This window comes from Melopsittacus undulatus, chromosome 10 (assembly GCF_012275295.1).
Source record: "Melopsittacus undulatus isolate bMelUnd1 chromosome 10, bMelUnd1.mat.Z, whole genome shotgun sequence".
NCBI classification, from domain to species: Eukaryota; Metazoa; Chordata; class Aves; order Psittaciformes; family Psittaculidae; genus Melopsittacus; species Melopsittacus undulatus.
The window spans coordinates 3,295,199-3,313,939 of record NC_047536.1 but is presented as its reverse complement, the minus strand read 5'-3'; the positions used below and the strand labels follow the sequence as shown (position 1 = coordinate 3,313,939).

At 43.8% G+C, this 18,741-nt stretch overlaps 1 protein-coding gene across 3 annotated transcripts; it reads right to left on the bottom strand.

The window, feature by feature from the left end:
- Positions 1–6,582: 6,582 nt before the first annotated feature.
- GABRP (gamma-aminobutyric acid type A receptor subunit pi) lies at positions 6,583–18,530 on the bottom strand. Of its 3 annotated transcripts, none has more exons than XM_034067029.1 (9): positions 18,475–18,530; positions 17,011–17,108; positions 15,124–15,191; positions 12,960–13,177; positions 12,022–12,104; positions 9,600–9,737; positions 8,245–8,397; positions 7,541–7,734; positions 6,583–6,956 (listed from the first exon to the last, which is right to left on the bottom strand). In XM_034067029.1, the coding sequence occupies exons 1-9, from the start codon at positions 18,528–18,530 to the stop codon at positions 6,654–6,656; spliced, it is 1,311 nt and encodes a 436-aa protein (XP_033922920.1). In that variant the 3' UTR covers positions 6,583–6,653. The 3 variants fall into 3 exon arrangements, with proteins under 3 accessions (XP_033922920.1, XP_033922921.1, XP_033922922.1); XM_034067030.1 differs by having other exon boundaries at positions 17,011–17,105; XM_034067031.1 differs by lacking the exon at positions 18,475–18,530 and having other exon boundaries at positions 7,559–7,734; positions 17,011–17,068.
- Between the last annotated feature and the right edge of the window lie 211 nt (positions 18,531–18,741).

The following is an 18,741-nucleotide window of genomic DNA, read 5'->3' as shown; positions in this document are numbered from 1 at the left end:
AGAAGGTGTCACAAGGACATTTTCCCCATGTGTCCTGACCACATTTCCAGCCTGTGAAACCTTAGCTGCTCATTTGAACCTTTCTGTATGCACTTCAATCACAAGTGCAATATAGGAGCAGTAGCCAGCATTATTCCCCGTCCTCTTGAGGGTGGAGCGGCATGAAGGTTTGTCCCCTTTCTGCCTTAAGAGAGCACTAATGGAAAAGCATCCCCATGTTCTGCACAGACCACAAGTCTCATTTTCAGGTGTCACGTTCTAGTGCAGCAGCCTCTTCAGTTTAACAGAGCAGAAAGGGCTAGAACGTAAAGGTAAGGCCCTGGGGTCCCCAGCCTGCTCTAGGGTTGTGGGTGACACCCACTTACCCATGCCACCAAGGGGTGGATGGCATGACTGTGAGAGAGTCCATGTGTGCCCCTTGCTATGCTCAAGCCTTCTTGAGTGCAACTTTCAGCAGTATGTTTGAAGGCTGGCCTGGTCCTTATTACAGACCTGCAGCAAACCTGCTCTAAGCATTTGGAGAGGGGCTGGAAGAAACAACCCAACCAACCAACCCCAAACCAGCACAGTTCTAGCGCTGCCAATGTTTTGAGGTGCTTCCACCTAGCAAAGACTGAAAAGTAATGTTAGCTCTGGCCAGTGGCTAAAGAGTCAGGTGTGTCTGTGTGTGTCTGTCCGTCCATTATGCAGCAGAGGGGTGGTAACAAGAGATGACTTAAGCCTGAAGATGACACTGATGCTGTTATGAGTTGCACGTATTAGCCAAGTTCTTAAACAGAGCAGGCTGCAGTGTCTCCTGGAAAAGCCTAGGAGAGAGAGGGAGATCTGGGAAACTTGCAGACAATGAATACAGAGTAATTTTTCTTGGCAACTTTAATGTTGACGGATAGGACAGTTTGCCTTGTCCAGTTTATATAAGAGCAGCTGATACAAAATGACTTCATAGCTGGATATTTATGAGAAGTTTCATTTCAAATAATATAGGTTTTGCCTCTGGCGGTGCTGTGGTTTAGCCCTGTTATTACTGGGAACTAAATCTTTAGGATATTCTAACTGTAACTGCAGGAGCTTTTTGATCTACCCAGCAAAGTTAATATTTTCCAAAGCAATGGAAACTTTATAATGGAAAGTCTCATTAGCAAAAACTACCTGTCCCTAAAACCAGCCAGGAAATTGGGCACACAGAGGAAACTGAGGGGATTTACCTTCAGCTTCACCTGCCTTCTGTCACAGTAATGCTGAAGAAAGTAGTGTTTTCTATTACAGTGACTGTACATGGTCCTTCTCTAGAAAAACAACTAGAAACTGATTTCTGATAGAAAGTAAAATTCTCTGATGCATATAGACCTTGTATAAAACACACTTAATCCTTGAGGGCAACAGGATTCAGTGCCGGACCCTTCCCCTGGGCCAGCACTGCTCTGAGATGGATGCAAGAGACGGGCTCAGGAGGGGAGGTACTGGTACCCCCACTGAACTTCCCAGGCTGTTGTTTAAGTGTCTTTCCTGCTTTGTGTATAAATGGAATATTTTCAGGTGATTCACTTACCCTTTTAGGAGCATCCAGAGTTAAGGGCTGCAGGCCCACATGGTGTTGGTAGGGCCCCTGGAGTCCCACAACAGTCTGCAACTGCAAAGTGCAACTTTAATTCCGTGTTCTCTGGAGTTTAAGGCTTTGTTTTTGGGGGGTCTCAATCCAATAAAATATATTAGAGTACCAGACTGATAAAAATCTACATGCTTGATAATTCGATGGAACTGAAAACCCACTGAAACTGAAACACCCCAATTCTGTCCAAATTCCTCTGCTGGTATTGGTTTGGGTAAATGGAGGAACTCTGCAGCTTGGCTGAAAGCAAAACCCCTATGACACACTGGGGAAAACCAAAACCAGATGATTTCTTCCTTTTCTTAGTTCACAGTTCTTAACTCTTCTGTTCATTTCACTTACTAGCAGGGATGACCACCCAGATTGTTAGCTCCCAAATACAGCTTTCTTGTTTGCAGTCATAGATACGTGCACTAATCTGATGAGGAAAGTAAGACATAGCACAGATTTTTTGTGCCCAACCAAAGCAGCTTGCAGTTCAATATTGAGTTCTCCTGGTGAATTGCTAAGTGAGCAAAACACAAGAAGAGTTTCAAACCACAGGAATTTTGAGGAGAACTGCAGTCTGTTTGAGACAGATCTCAAAAGAGGAGGGAGAAAGAAAGAAAATGCATCAAATGATTCATTACAGACTTAACACTCACCTCAGGTCAGCAAGAGGCCCATTGTCTGATCCCAAGTGTAATGACAGGCTGTAATTTAAAACAGCTTTTATTCATCAATGAAGAGAAAAGTTATTTCAGTGAGAATCTGGAGAAACCCTGTGCCAATTGTAAGCACTAAACAGTCTTTCCTTGTGAAGACATGGCTTGCTGTCTGGCTGTGTGTTGTGACACTAAATACAGTAAGCAAATGAGAGGGGGGTCTGCTACCAATTCAAGCAGTAGGTTTGCAATGGAATTAACCTTTTAAAAATGCAAAGTATTCCTTACAGCAGATGGTAGTGTTTGCATGTACAAATACCTCTTGGAAATCATAATGTAAACCACATGTTCTGAAACCCCTGAGATGAACCCTTCATCCTGATAATGAAAACTCATCCTCTCCCAGCTCACGCTGGTGGCTGCTGCAGCAGGACCAGCTCCTGCTTTGTGCTGGCCTGAAGTGGGCATAAGAAGAGTTAGAGCAAAAACAAGGAGTGGGGAGGGGAGCATTGAAAGAAGCAGGGGGATGTTGGGATGCACTAAAAGGTGGTATTTCTCTGTCACTCACTGCTACGGGCTTAGGCATATATGTATTAGCTCTAGAGGAGGGCTGCAAATAGGCTATGTTAGTCTATTTTAACTCTTCTCTGTAGTGCAGTGCCTTTAAACTGGATTAAATGAATCCCCCAAATGTTTCATGCTGTTGTGCTAGACTGCTTTTGATCCCAGTGCTAGCTAGGGTGACTCTCTGCAGCATGTGACTTTGTATTCCTCTGCGTTGCACCAGATACAAGGATTTGCATATCTTGAGAGCTCCTTAAGTTACTCCTGTTGCCTGGCTCACTATCCACTCTGCTTTCCTGTGCTAGCACATATTCACAAGCATTTGTCCCCAAAGGCTTAAAGTGCAAAGGTTCTTAATGAGAGACAAAGACTCCAGAAGCTGCACCTTTAGGAAGTACACATAAGGCAAAGTTACAGCAAACCAGATCATCACTAAAGCAGAATTTGCTCAAAAAGCAAGTCAGTCTTTTCCTCTCTACATTCCCATTTTGCCAGGAGCAGAAACAAACTGGGGCCATGGTGGAGGAGTAAGCACTGGGGTAATTCTGTCCTGCGGCTCACCCAGATTTGTGGTGCCAAGTTCCTCAGAGCTATAGGGCAGATGTCAGGCGCAGGCAAAAGAGCTCCCACCTCAGGAGCCATCAGCCTAGTGGCTCTTTCAGAGGTTAGGCTGCTACTCAGAACCCTTCCTGTTCCCTGTAGAGCCTGTGCAAGGCTTAGCCCTTAAGCAACGGAGCTGTGTGCAGTGCTTACCTGTGACTTTGCTCTCACTTGCGTTTGTGTTACATACTTGTCCTTTGTGGGAAAGGCTTATTTTCAGTTGGTGTCTGCCAACATATTAGGGCTTGTTTTTGCACATCAGTGATGTGGAAACTGCTCTGCACTCTACACCTGTGGGGATATGAAAGTCTAATCTTGAATTCAGTGCTGTTTCTAGCTTGTGTTAAACAACACCTGAGATGGGAAAGACTTGAGATTGTGCAGTACATCATCCTCCTTGCTCTGGATAACACATCTGGGCTCACAGTGCTCATCTGTCACTGCCCTCCTCCTGCATCCCACATGGGATGACAGCAACACCAGTAACAACCCTGGGTTGCTCCAGGACATCAGTGCAGCTGACATGCTTCATTCTAGAATATATTAGCAAACGTTAATTTTGCCTCCCCTGCCATTCCTGATGCACCTGCAGTAGGATAGAAGCTAGGTGCCTTCCTTTGTCTCTTACTTTCTATATCTGGTCTTTACTGAGCATCAGTTTGACCACTGAAATGGCCTCAGGATTAGTCTGTGTGTACCCCAGCTGATGTTGGAGTTAGTATCTTGTGTTGCAGCAGGACTATATAGGGAGATGGTCATGTGTGAAGTGTACTGAAATCCATCAGTGAGAGAAAATTGCATGTAGGAGCAAATCATGGAATCATATGATAGTTAGGGTTGGAAAGGACCTTAAGGTCACCCAGTTCCAACCCCCCTGCCATGGGCAGGGACACCTCACACTAAACCATATCACCCAAGGCTCTGTCCAACCTGGCCTTGAACACCACCAGGGATGGAGCATTCACAGCCTTCCTGGGCAACCCATTCCAGTGTCTCACCACCCTTACAGTAAAGAACTTCCTCCTTATATCCAATGTAAACTTCCCCTCTTTAACCCATTCTGAAGTCCATATTTTTTAGCTTTGAGAGTTTCTCAAGTAAGATATTTCCCTTGGTCAAACCAACAGCTCTTTCAGAATATTCTCATAAGGCATTTGAAAAAAAACCCTCCTCCTCCTCCTACCTTCTGTCCCTCCCCTCTTTCCTTCTAGAAGTTACCAAAATCAGCAAGAAATGAGAACAGACAGAGCTGACACTTTTCAAGACAACATCCTGTTTGCTAGACTGGGTCAATAAAAATCATTTTGCTACACAGAGGTATAACTTAAAATAAGTCCTGAGCAACTTCAGAGCAGAGAGTTGTAAGGGAAGCAGCATCTAATGAAAGCAAGCCTTGAGAGTGGCAGTCTACTATAACATAGAAATTCCTTTTGTTAACAGTATTTGGCAGCTGGTGTAGAACACATTAGGACATTTTAGTTGGGTTTTAAAGAAAGGAATTGATACAGAAAGAGGTAATGATTTTTTGGGTTTGTTTTTAATAGAGGGTCTGTCTGGGGGTTTGTGTTCATATCACAAACATTCACTTGATTACATTTTATGGGATGGACTTTAAATGCCAGTACATACAAGACAAGGTTTCATTATTGGAGTTTGTGTTTATTCACTTGCCATTGTCAGTCTGCTCCCCTTTGACTTCTTGTGCTGCTCTTTGTAAAAGCTGTGATTTATGAATATGTGGTTTAGATCCTTCACAACAGAGTGTGGAGAAGTGGTTCGATAAAAAGTTATTAAAGCAAAAAATCCATAGTTTCATGTGCTTTGCCCACCTTCTATAGCAACCTCTAGTAATAGACTGTTACCCTAAGCAAACAACTGTGTGCATGATACTGTAATATAAGCTACCTGCTCAGTCAGAGCTCCTGCTGAATGGTGGCTACTGCAGGCGATGACAGGTTTGCCTAATAGAACTACAGGAATTCACCCTCAAAGTTATGAAGGTTGCACAGACCAAAAGGAGGGGAAGAGGGGGAAATCTGCCATAGAATATCCATTTTAAAGTTGGGAAATAAAGACTTCCAGTAGCCTTAAATGGCTTTTGGTTTTCAAATATGTGTGCATGCTCTCAGTCTTGTTAATCACAGGATAACCAAACCTGACCTGCAGTTTCCAGAGCCCAACTGGATTTCTGAAGAAGTCTGACACTGTTTCAGCCTGAAATAGTGAGTGAAAAGCTGATTTAGATCATCATAGGTCAGCCCCACAATGGGATTTTCACCCAGCAGCACTGCTGACTTGCCACAGCTGCACAGCCACGTAAAGGAGGGGATGACATATTGGCCAGTCTTGCATATGGCTAGCAAGGAATAAGAGCTGCTCCTGACATTGGAGGCTGAAGGAGGCACTCTGCAGCATGACAAAGAGTTTGTGAGGAAGACACTAGGATTTGTGGTATAATCTGTTTAACGGCACCACAACAGTACAAGAGATGTATTAAAAACCAGTTTTGCTGTTTCTATTTTGTGTTCCTGAATCCCTGAAAAAATGCAGCTCTACAAACGAAACCACCCTCTGTGTCTCAGGAATGGATAACTTCAGCAAGTGAGGGTCCCCTCAATGAGTCAAACAGGCGTTGAAAACAATGAGGCACACCAATGTGCCGATGCCAGGCACACCAAACCCCCTGATCTGGCACTATATTGCCCCAGGACAAGGAAGCACAGCCCACAGAGCCTGCGCAGGGCACATTGCTGCTGCCTTGGGTCCTCTTGAACAGAGGAGCTATTGAGACTGCAATCACAGTCGCTCTGTTATCTCTGGCAAACAAAGAATAACAGCTATAATCCTACATCCTCTTGGAGAGCTAAACTACAAGGTTCCATCCTGCCTCAGAGTGCATGAAGATAGTTTTGCCACCTATAGTGCTCTGTGGCCTGCCTCATGCAGTCCTACACACCTGTCTTCAGCCAGGTGAACCATTCATTCAGATGAAATGAAGAGCAGGTATGAGCAGAAGAGCCCAATACAGCCACTCAGCTGAACAAGCAGTCCAGTGTCAACATTGCTAATGCTGAAGCACCAAGGCTTTGACCTTGCATACCGCATACTCTTCTGTACCTCAGGAAGCACAACACAGCAGTTTGTGCACATTGGATTCACTGAGGGTAGATACCAGCTTAGATACCTGGCAAGACTCCTCTCCTACTGAAGCAGGAGAATGAAGCAACTAATTTCTACTAAAAATATAGGTAGTAAGCCCAGTAAAACATATTGGCCAGCATGAAGAACAAAGGGAAAAGCAATTTGGAGTAGTGGTCTACATTGCTGGGGTTCTGAATTGTGAAATAACCAGTAATCCTGTGCATTTTGTTTCTCAAGACACGTTTGATTTTCTCATGAGTTTTCATGGTCAAGTCATTGCAGTTAACATTATCACTGGAAATCTCAATGCTTGTGAAGCTGATTTTCTGTCTGTAGCTGGTGAGGATGTTAGCAATGTTGACTTCTTCCATGTCTTTAGTGAGTTCTTTTGAAGACCCCTAGGAAGCAAGAGTATGCAGTTAATTTTAGCACTTGTCTTGTCCTGCAGAGAAGTGTTTTAATCAAAAAGGAGACCATAAGGGTAAAGATAAAACCACAACTTCATAAGTTCATCCCAACATTCAGACATGCCTTTCAGCTGCTGCCTATTTTTAGGAGTGTCTGAAGTCCCAGAGATGCCCGTGTCTCCACTACAGTATTTCTAGAGGTATTTCTGAGATCTCTGAACAAGTCTCAGTCTATGTCACCAAGCAACCCAACATCCATCTCCTATAAGACATCCATCTCTTCATGTCTGTGCAGTAACTTAATGGCTGGGGAACTCAGCATCAAGGTGGGAAACCTCTTTTTTCCTCTGACAGGATTTGAACCCTTGATCACTGGTCTATAGCCATACTACTTAATTTCTCACGATCAAGCAGAGCAGTTTGAACAACTCATTCTCATACCCCCTCCCTCCCTGAACACTGGGGGACTGATGTTTGGTACTGTCTTCTGGGAACGGAGGAAGAAGGGTTAATGGAGGACTAATCTTAGAAAGATCCAAGATAACTGGACTTATTTAATGTAGAGCAAGCTTTACCTCTTGAGGTGTTTTAGCTGCACACTTTTGTGATGAGCTGTAGTGAGCCACTGCGTATTCCACAAGGGCACCAAAGATGAAGCTGAAGCAGATGCCGAGGTAAACATCAATGGCCTTAATGAAACAGTTGGTTTTTGAAAGTGAACTTCGTGACCCAATCATCAGAGTTGTCATGGAAAGCACTGTTGTTACTCCTTGGAAAGCAGAAAAGGAGAGATCTTTTGGGCTCACTTTGGAAAAGGCTTGGCCTATCCTTCTTCAAATGTTGTCACTCTCTATTGCTTGCCAGATAGAGCACATCACTTCTTACCAAATCCAAATCATCCATCAGCTTTAAAGCTTTTGTAGTGCTAGCTACTAGCTCCACTCAGCCTCTTCTGCCTTTGACACCTTGGCTCCAATGTGCACTTGGCTCTTATTTTTCTTGCTTTCAGTAAAAAATCCTCCCCTCCCTGCCCAAAGCACATCCCAAATAATGCATATTCTGCTTTCTGCTGTGTATCTGCTGGGAGCCTCAACCATATCCAGCTCTGCAGGTGGGCAGATGTGCTGGCCACAGCACATCCTCCATACTGCTAACCCAGCTCTACTGCAAATAAAAGCAGAGAGTGAGCAGACCATTTATCACTGAGAAGAGAGCTCAAGAAAACAACCATCTACCCAGCCTCAGAGGCTCCCCTGCCCTTCCTTGGGCAGTAACTCACCAATGCAAGTCCTTGCAGGCACTGAATCTAATGTGATCCAAAAAGAAACCCAGGACAACATGACGAGCAGAGTGGAGGGCACGTAGGTCTCCAAAATGAAGTAAAGAACATTTCTTCTCAGCTCAAACTGGAAGATCAGTCGTGGGTAACTGCCTGTTCATGAAAGGAAGAAACTCTGAACATGAGGTCCCAAGGACACTTGAACTGATGCTGGGACAGCCCAGCTCCAGCCTTCAGCTGATGTACATCAGCATAGCTGCACTGAAATCAGGGGAGATGCATTTCTTACATAGCTTGACTTCTTGCCTCAGAGGTCTTACTTATCTAACATAGCCTAGAGAAGCGGGCACATGCACACAGCATTGTTTGGCAAGAGACGTCTAAAGTAATGCATGGCTTGCAAAGGGGCTCCTGAACTTAATCCACAGTGGAAACATTTTGTACCAGTGACTTAACTCAGAGGAGAGAATGGATGATGTTTTCATCTGCTCTTATATTCAGCCCAACACATTTTCTCCACTGTGTAGGGACATTGCAAAGTTCAGTCTTATCTAGTGGCTGAGAAATAACACAAGATTTTTATCTCCGTTCCAGCTTACATCCAATGGCATCCGATACCTTATCATCAGAGGGAATTAGACCCCTACATGCGTTATTTGTTATCTTTGATACCCATGTCTTTTTGTGCTCAAAAAAAAATCAATCACTTCTTTAAAATCCATTTTTCAGTTGGATTACTGGTATTTTCAGGAGATATTTCTGCTATTGAAACAATAGTTCCCTTTGAAATGTAGAAACAAACCCTGTGTTGTCTGTGGGCTGTGTACACTACAGTAAACAACAAAACACTTATGTTTAGAACCTGGTCATTCTGAGGAAGTCTTGCCCCTATTCATAGTGGCTGTGATTGGAGAGTATTTACACTGATAATGAAAAAGACATTGAATTCTGATGTACAAAGGGATCTTATACCATTAGGACAGAATTGTAATTTACAAGCAAAAGTATATTTTAAAAGTTAGTTTTACTCCCAGTGACTGTGAACATGGATCTCTGCACACCTGGTAGGAGAGGACAGGTTTTTTGGGTGGATAAGGAAAGAAGTGGAGATAAAAGAAGACAATTCCAAATCTTTCAAGTGAATATTGTGTATCAAAATCCCCATCTTTCCGTGGACTTCCATCTTACACAACATCCTGATTGCAACTAATTGGATTTCAGCATGTTTCTGCCTATCTCTTTTTGTGAGATTAAGATTTGCTGAAGACTTCACACTTTCAGGCCCAGAGAAGAGAAGGGAGCTGTGAGGAGAAATACCTGAGAGCTTTTCTTGCTTTTCTCTTTCACTGATATACCTGTTTCCTGCTGGGTCTTTGAGACAAGGGTGTAGTAACGTTCCACTGTGTACTGAGAGAGACGCAACTTTTCTATGCCATGGACGGAATCGTTTCCTCTCAGCCACGTGAAGATTATGTCGTTTTCATCATATCCCCCTAAAGAGAACATAAAGACCCATATTACTGTGATTTAGCCAGGAAAAGCCCAGCTACTGCCCTGCCCTGTCCCTTGAATGAGAACAGAAACACAATCCACGCTGGACAAAGACCCTGTTGACTGTGTCACACTATGGGTGGAGGTTGGCTGTTCTTTCATTGCTGTACTTTCAATCTGCTGGTTCAGATTTCAATGGGAGCACACACCACTGGGAATGATGCATAATATGCAAGGCAACAGAGAACCTATTTCAATTGTTTACATGGGGTATTTTAAAGTATTTTAACATTTTAGAAGATAACACATTCCTGTCATCCACAGTTCGATTGCATGCAGTAGGGTAGATAATACATGCAGTGATAACCTCTTGAATATAGTCTTCTCAGTCAGGAGAGGAGGAGAAACCCAGTGGTAAGAAAAGAGAGGATACGGATGCCACTGAGCCCCTTACCAACTGGCAGGGGCACATTTCACTGAATTATCTATTCAAATGCTTAAAAATACCAGAAGAAGCAAGGCAGGTCGTCAAGAGCTTGGAGCTGAGGCTGCTGTGTAGTTCTGAACCAGGCTCAATGCCTGGGTATGCACTGTCCACGAAACTGCTTCATAAAAGCAGATTTCCTACAAATCATTCCTCCTATCCCCCAAAGCTGTAAGTTACCGAAGGCAAACAAATGCATCTGACATTTAGGTAACGCTGAATTCCTGCTTCAAAATAGAGGGACACACGAGATCAACAATTCAAGCAGTTACCAGTAAGCTCCATATATACCAGCTAAATAATTGTCTCCAGGAATGTAAGTGATGACATTACGTGACCCCAGGTTGGACTGAGGAGTAAAACTTCTATGGAGCCTGCCATTTGCTTCAAAAATATCACTTCATTTAGGATCTCTCCAATTGGATTCTTTTATTAAGTGATCTGCTTTGAGAAGATGAGCAGGGACACTTGGATTCTGGTAATAACCTCTTTGGCCTGGTAGAAGATATAAGATGCTGTTGCAGCTCTGGTTTTATCTAATTGTGTTTTCTTATTAGATAAAATTACCAGAGCTTGAGTGTGATGAACTAAATTAGGTGTCCAGGGTGTGAATCCCTGTGTAGAATCCTCAGCATGTGACTTGGGAAAGTTTCTAAGCAGTTTTATACATTGTGTTTACTCAGGCAAATTTTATAATAAATGATAGATTGTTGTTAATTCATCTGGTGTGTATTTAAATAGCATTATTTCTGGGCACTTATCCTAATGAAATCTCCAGTGGGCAATGTGCATGTAATTTCATTGGAATTATACAGCAACTGAGCATGATGTAGGACCCAATCACTTTTCAAACAGGCCCAAACATGGCATGCTTTAGCAGAAGAGGCCAATCATTATTATTTCAGGAGCTATTCTTTGTAATAAAGTTAACTATGGTGAACTAATAGGATTTTAATGTGAAAGTAATATGTGCTTCCCTAGGTGCTTCGTGCTGCAATCATGGAAGTTAAAATCTGGCCTTTTCACTATTGAGATTTTTGGTGTTTCTTTTTGTGACATCAAGTGGGAGATGGTTGCTTGCTTGGTCTGGAGCTGTGTAGATATGGAACAGCAGCACTACTGTTGCTGAGCTCCTGGTTACAAGCCCTGGAGTGTCCCAGGTTGTCCTGGAGTCCTTCCCAGCAAGCTCTCCTGAGAATGAACTTTTAATTTAATGGAGAACAGAACTCATTCATTATTCCTTTTGTTTTTGAGGCTTCCAAGGCTGAGACTCCTTGTGTTGACCAGGGTCCCATCACCTGTGTCGCTGCAGCAGGCAGTCTTCAGGGAGAGGCACATACCATGATGTTGGGTTTGCCTTAGTTTCTGCTCATGAGCTGGAGAGTTTGTTCAACCCATGTTCTGGTAAGAGCCACCCTTCACACTGTGTTGTTGCAGTGGAGGTCTGGGTGGTGCAAAGATGGTCCCTGTGCACTTACCTCACCAGTTAGTTTTGAAGAAGCTGTTTGGGCAAAAGGGACCAAATTTGGAAGATGATCTGTTGTTACTTCATCCTTTCTGTTGAACAAAACTGAATTATCTACACTTCAATATCTTTTTATATAAATTGCAGTGACAGGAATCATCTAAACTCTGGATTACACCACAGATGAAGAACGATGAAGCAAAGTTGTTTTCTTTCAGACATGAGTATTTGCAGGAATAAGAGTCTACTCTAGAAAGCCACTGGGATCAATCCATATACTCAAGTTGCATAGTTACATATGAATAAATGAATGATTTTCCTAGAATGTTATACTTACAGCTTTCTAGCTGCAGTCTGCAGGTCTGTGTGTCCATAGGATATTTTGACAGGTCCATGTTACAAGCAACAGTTGTAGTGATCCTGTAGGAAAAGAAGGTACTCTGAAAGTTGCAATAAAACCATGTAATGAAATAGCTCTGTTTTTTATAGCAATCTAGACCACAAAGACTCTACTCTGGTTTTAAATGCCCTGTCATTTAGATGATTTTAACCTATGTAACGAGTGGATTGATATAGTCCAGGAGAACCCTCCATAGGATGATGTGTTCTCTTCAGCCCACTAGTGAAAATGTAACCAAAGGAGGACTTCTGCTTTGCTGTGGTGGGATATTTAGTGTAGATTTACATGTTTTCTAGTGCTACAGTTTGCATATTGTAATAAGTCACCACTTGTCACCTGAGGCACAGTAAATGACTGCACACATACTCTGGCTTTCTCAAATGTGGATTGTAAATACATGAGTTTTACTTTGCAGTTAAGGTAAGCTGGACACAGTTAGCTAGCACTAAGAAAAGAGAACACTGCATGATTTCCTAACACAATTACAGAACACAGCTCTGCAGTATATTTACAAGTACACTTTATCCTAAAAAGAAGAAATCATGGCTACATGCACTGGGTAAACAGTTTCCCACTGCCTGTTAAACTTCTGGTATATGCCCTCACTCCATTGCTGTCTTGCCTCCATTTGACTTGACTGGCTTCTCTTGGGTAACACCTCAACATGTGAGCTTTGTGAGCAGGCACTGTGCTCAGGACACAGCACATACCATGGCATTTCCAGGTGGCTGAAGAGGGGTAACAGATCAGAAGAGTATTGTCACAGTTGGCTTGTTGATCCCAAGCTCATTACCAGAGATAGCTGGTATCTGCTCCTGTCCAGTGTAATTCTAGACATCTATCCTAACGGAGCAGCAAAGCAAAGGTGGCTTTACCTTAAGGCATACAAGATAGTGCCATTAGAGAACAATCTTATGAGGCGGTTCCCCACGGTGACATCATGCAGGTAGGACTTTTTGGACCCCACAATGTAGGTGTCTGGTACCCAGAGCAATTCCACTAGCCGAGCATCCAATGTGAAGCTCTTGTTGCCATGAAAGACCAAGCGGGGGTCTGTCCAGCGCTGCCGCAGATAGATGGTAGCTGTGTAATCCTGGGATTACAGAGAGGAAAACCTGTGAGGATGCATGTCCAGCACACCTGCATGCACCTCTGTGTGTGACAAGTGGCAGAGCACAAATTTAACCTATGCAAGCACAGCTTCAAATGCATGCAGTAAATCTGATTGATGGGTTTTCATCATAGTTTTATTTCCTGTATCACATTTCTCACATACTTACACTCTAAGGTGTAGCATTTGAGGACTAAAGATTATACTCATATACTTTTTCTAGTGAGCTGTTATTGTAACTGATATTTTGGTGTCCATTTTTCAGGTAAGAAAATAGATGGGAAGTGCACACATTCAGCAAGTCACTGACGTTAATAACCGCTTGTTGTCTAGAGCTGGAAGATTACACACATACTATAAACGTGATCATGAAAGACATCAGTGCTTTGGAGAACAAAAGGTAAGCAAGTCCAATGTGTTATTTCACTGAGGTCTTAACAAACCTAAACATATAAACCCCCCAGATTTGTAGCATCTTTTTTAATTGGAGTTTTTTATCTAAGGGCATTAGGATTAACCTGAGGTCAGCCTGCCAAAACCTACCAGCAGTGACTGAAGCATTTTTACAGTGCCCCGTCTTAAAAGAATGACCAGTACTTGTCTCTAAAGAGAATTCTTTACTGAGCTGCTGGACAGACCCATGGCATTGGTGCCCTATTTTACTTTCTTCCTTGTAGACAAAGTAAATGCAGTCAGTAATGCCTTTTATTTTCCAAACATCTTGTCACAGGCAGACTGATACCAGCGATGGTGTTAACAGTGTGAAATCACTATGTTTCACCACAGATAATGCTGCCAGTCTGTGGAGGATGAAGTCCTGTTTAATTTGATCTATAATTTGTAAAATGGTGTAAGAGGAAAGGTCTAAGTAAATACCTGGTATCAGCTTTAGCTCTTGCAACTATTAAAACTTTACTGCCTGTGACAGAGGAAAAACCATGTCAAATAAAGCACTGTTATGGCTGTCAGTACAGTGAGTTCTAACAGTGACTCAAGTGAAGACTCTTGGTTGATTTTCCAGCTTTTATTGAGGCACAGAGTAAGCCTCTGTAGTGTTTTCCGTGTGGCCAGAGCAATTTAGATGGACCATCAAGAAAAACTCCAGAGCAGGAGCTATTTTACAAGGCCCTTTACTTAGGTTAGAGGTATGTGATTTTGCTGGTTCCCCCCATCCCCAAAATGAACAATAGTTTATTTAGTGAACTTGTTTAATTCATTGGGGCAGAGGATAAGAAACAAGCCAGTAGTGTTCATGAAAGCGCTGGCATTAAGTGTTGACATCGTTCCTGATTGAACCTTTATGTGAAACGATTGACTGCATTTACCCAAGCTGCCATAGCTTTGGTGAACCCAAAATAGTTTTCAGCAGCGTTTGAAATCCAGCTGTTACCACAAGTGGAGGGAGCCACACTCAGCAGTGCTGAGGAAACCTTTTCTGTATATTGGAAACTGTGTTTTTTCCCCTTGGGATCACAAGACCTTTGAGCTCAGCCTGTGTCACAGCTCAAAACCTCATTTCTCCTCCCTGAGAAGAAACCCTGTCTATGCCTTCAGTCAGCAGCAGCACATCCAACAGGGCCTACCCTGCACAGAGGGCTCCTACACAGGGGAAAGGTAAAGGACAAGAAATGTCACATACAAGTGACTTTTGCAGTTTCCAAGGGGCCCAGTTTCCAGGAGGTGCTGAGGTTTTGACCAGTAGGACCTTTGGAGCCATCTGTATCTACTTAGAAGCCCACATTACTTTGTTATCTTCACAGTGTGCAGCCAAAAATGAGCCATCACACTTCTGGAAGTGGTCAACAGGCACAGAAAAGGAAAGCAGCTTGAATATGACAGTTTCTGGGCTGAACACACAGGAATATATGACAAGTTTCTCGGGCAGATACTGCTCTTATGTCTTATAGAATAAGATTTCTTTCACTTACCATGTCACTCTCAGATATACTGGAAATACTTGCAATGTCCAGACTCATTGCAATTTGAACAGGTTCTCCTGTGGAGGGAAAGAAAAGCTTAAGCAGAGAGAAGAATGCAAGGCACAATGAAACCACCCAGGGTTGTGTGCAGCATGGCACCCCTCCAGCATCACATGCTATCCCTAACACTGCAGAAGCCCTTAGAAGCACAGCTCCAAAGCATTAGACTCACAAATGACATTGTGATCCAAAATGAAGTTGTCACTGTTGGGGAGCTGGAGTCCTGTGGTTGGTGGTGGTAGCAGAGACCAAATACCCACCAGCACCAGCTGTGAAGAGCAGCAGTTTCAGAGCACTGAAAGGCCACTTTAGATAAGCATTAGCCACAGGGCAGTCAGCCAGGGCCAGCCTGTCCCTTGTCACCCAGCCACAAAACCCACACAGCGGCAAGAACAGTCAGCTGTGCTGTTTGTCACACAGGGCTCTGGAAGACCCCATAACCACGCAGTGATCACACCGCTGTTTCTCAGAGAGGGAACACAGACAGTCAGTGATTCCCGAGCTATGCATTGGGTTAAAACCCAGAAACGCAGCAGCCTCTGTCTCTTTTCAGTTACTGTATTAACGGGTCTATTTAAAAGCAGATTTTCAGCGCTCATCCCGAACCCCGTTAGTTCCCTGTTCCATCGCCAACCGGCAAAACCACCACAGGAGGGCAGCTCCTGCCCAGGAATTGCCGGCGCTGGGGAAAGCTCTCCAGATCCTACCGTAGAGCAACCGGACTGTGCCCAGGGTGGTTGTCACAGCAGCAGGACAAACCCTTTCCCTTGGGCTGTGCCTGTTTGTCTCATCCCGGAGGAGGTCAAACCAGAGTCCTGACCACTATAGTTTAGCATCTATAGCACTGGTAGGTGTAGGCTGGTGTAGATGCGGTTAACCTCTGTTATGCAATTCAGAAGCATCTGTATACTGATGTGACAGGATCTGGAGGAGCTTTTCCACCCTGTGTGTCATCAGACTTCCTAGGCAAAACAAGATGGTAAATTCTGTATTGTCCTCAGTTAGAAAAAGGAAGAAGCTCAAAGCTGCCAGCAGCAGAAGTCTACAGTGTGCCAGTCTGCAGGAAGTACAATGGGAAACATCCAAGTCCTGGTGACAGCACATGGGGAATTTTTTTATTGAGTAGAATTTCATTAATGAATTCTGGCAAAAAAAAAGTAAAATTAAGTAAAAAAAATCATAACTGTTTTTTAAACTTTAATCAATACTTGTCAGGTGCCAAACATCATTCTGACAAAACTCCATTTGCTTGGAAAGTGGGAGACCTGATACCCAAAGTGAAATAGCCTCAGGTAAGCTCCTATATAGCTGACCATCCTTCAGGTGCTCCCTACAGTTTTATGAGGGTTTAAAGCAGGTTTACTTTGTGTCTCAGTGTGAAGTAAAATCATGTGTCGAGAGTCAGTGTTTCTGGCAAGGAGAATTACTTTCCTCCTGTATTGACACAGTTCACTAAATGCATACATTCACTAAGTATATCCACATGAACCAAAATAAAGCAGAAAATCACAAGGATCAGACTCTAAATAAAAGCATATACAGTTAGAGCTGAATTTAGCTCCTTGTCAGGTCCTTCACAGAAGTACTGAAGTTTATAAATTCCCTGTTCTTAACGTCATAGATGGGCACATTTTCATGTCCCACACATGCATGCACAATCTCTTCAGCACATCAGTGGATGCACAGAGAGGAAGGCATCCCTGGCTACTGGCTGGCTTAAAAGAAGCATGATCTTTCAAACTGGGGCATCCTAAAGGAAGCTAAAAGCACACTCTCCCCTCCACACAAGCCTTACAGACTGTTCTTCAAATGGTCAAATGCACAGCACCAACATACCACCAAAGTAGGGCCGGAGGTACTTGTTGTATCCCGTGGTGAGGTTCTCAAATCCAGGGAGGGATGCTGTGTCCGACCCGTGGCCCAGGGAGCACCTCCTGGGGACACAAATACATAGTTACTTGTGGCTGGGCATCCCAGGCACATCTGGTGTGCAGCTGCAGCTGTGTTACCAGCTTGTGCTCCAGCAACCAACCAAAGTGCATGCAATGTTTATTAAAAGGAAGTCAGTCACTGAAATCACTTGTGCTCATTGCTTGTCTTGTCTGAAAAGCTGCAATTCTGGAGAGGGGAAAATGGCAAATTTCCTCAGCTGATAGCTGCAGGTTTGCACACATTGTAGCTTAAGGATGTTCTTAGGATGTCCCAGACAAATCAAGCAAGGTCTATATATAACAGGTCTTAATAATAACCCACAATCTCTCCCTCCCCTCATGCAGTCTGTGTAGGGAAAATGCATTTCTTTTTCCTGTGTGCTTATGACAACCTGAAACAAAAGTTACTGACCAACAGCTCCTCCTCCCTTATCACTAGTTCCCTAAAGAAGCTTTCATCCTCATGTTAGTGTCTGGCAGAGTCCCTGCAGCTACTCTCAGGAGTAAAAACACTGGGTACACCAGAAGGGGAAAGGTAGAGCACAGAAAACTTCAGACACCAGCAAAGTTTTGTGGGCTGAAGGGGTGAACCACCACAGTTACTGTGCAGAGGGTTCAGCTCTCACTGACACTGTCAAAATCCACCCTGTGTGGATGGGCAATGGTGCTGTTACCTGCCATTAGCAGGTTGATGGGTCTGTACAGGCAGCTCAAGGTTTGGGGCTGGGGGGGACTGATAAAGGTAAGTTCTTTGCTGCAGTGTCCCTGTGTGAGCATGTGCTTGCTTGGTGAAAATGAGTGGATGGTTAAGAGTTTGCTGCTGCTCTGTGAAGGGCTGAAGGAGGTGGAAGGCTGTGTCTGTGCCTCTCCTCAGCACCTCAGCACCATGGGGCTGTGAGTAGGAGCATAGCTGTGCAGTTATTCAAAGCTTTGATGATTTGTGTCCTCTGTTCCGTTTCGAGTTGGATTATTAGTCCTGGGAGCTTTGCTGTGAGTTTTAGACCAAAAAGGCCCTTACAGCAGAACTGAACCCATTTGTGCACAGTATAAACATAAAGCACTGCAGAAATATAGGGCTTGTTTTTCCAGGGATGGCAGTAACACAGCTGGGAACCCTGTGGGAGACACTTCCAGCCCAAACTGCAAGCTGCTGTGGTCCTGAACAGGAAACGGGGGTTGCAGTGTTAATGTACCTTTTGTGTTTCGGGGGCCTATGCAGGTTGCTCTCTTCTACACCACATCCATTGCAGCACTCACCTTTCTTTGGATGGGTTGGATAATTGGAACCATAGTTTGCTTTTCACCCACATTATTTATATGAGATATAATTGAGCTGTTCCCTGTAAAACAAAACAAACACTCCACTTACCTTTGGGTTGGAAGGAAAAGACACAGACTGAAGAAGCAGAAATATCTGCAGAACATCTCCAGAGACTATTTCTGTATTTGCTGGGCTTCTCTGTGGAGCTGAAAGGAAACGCAAAGTTTAATGATTTAAGGAAAACTATTTCAAGGGAAGGGGCCAGGGAAAAGAAGCCCTGCAGAGCAGCACCATGTGCTGTGTGATGTTTGACGTTCCTGACACGGTGGCTCCAGCCCTTTCTTCTAGCCTGTGTCACTGCTCCCTTAATACCTT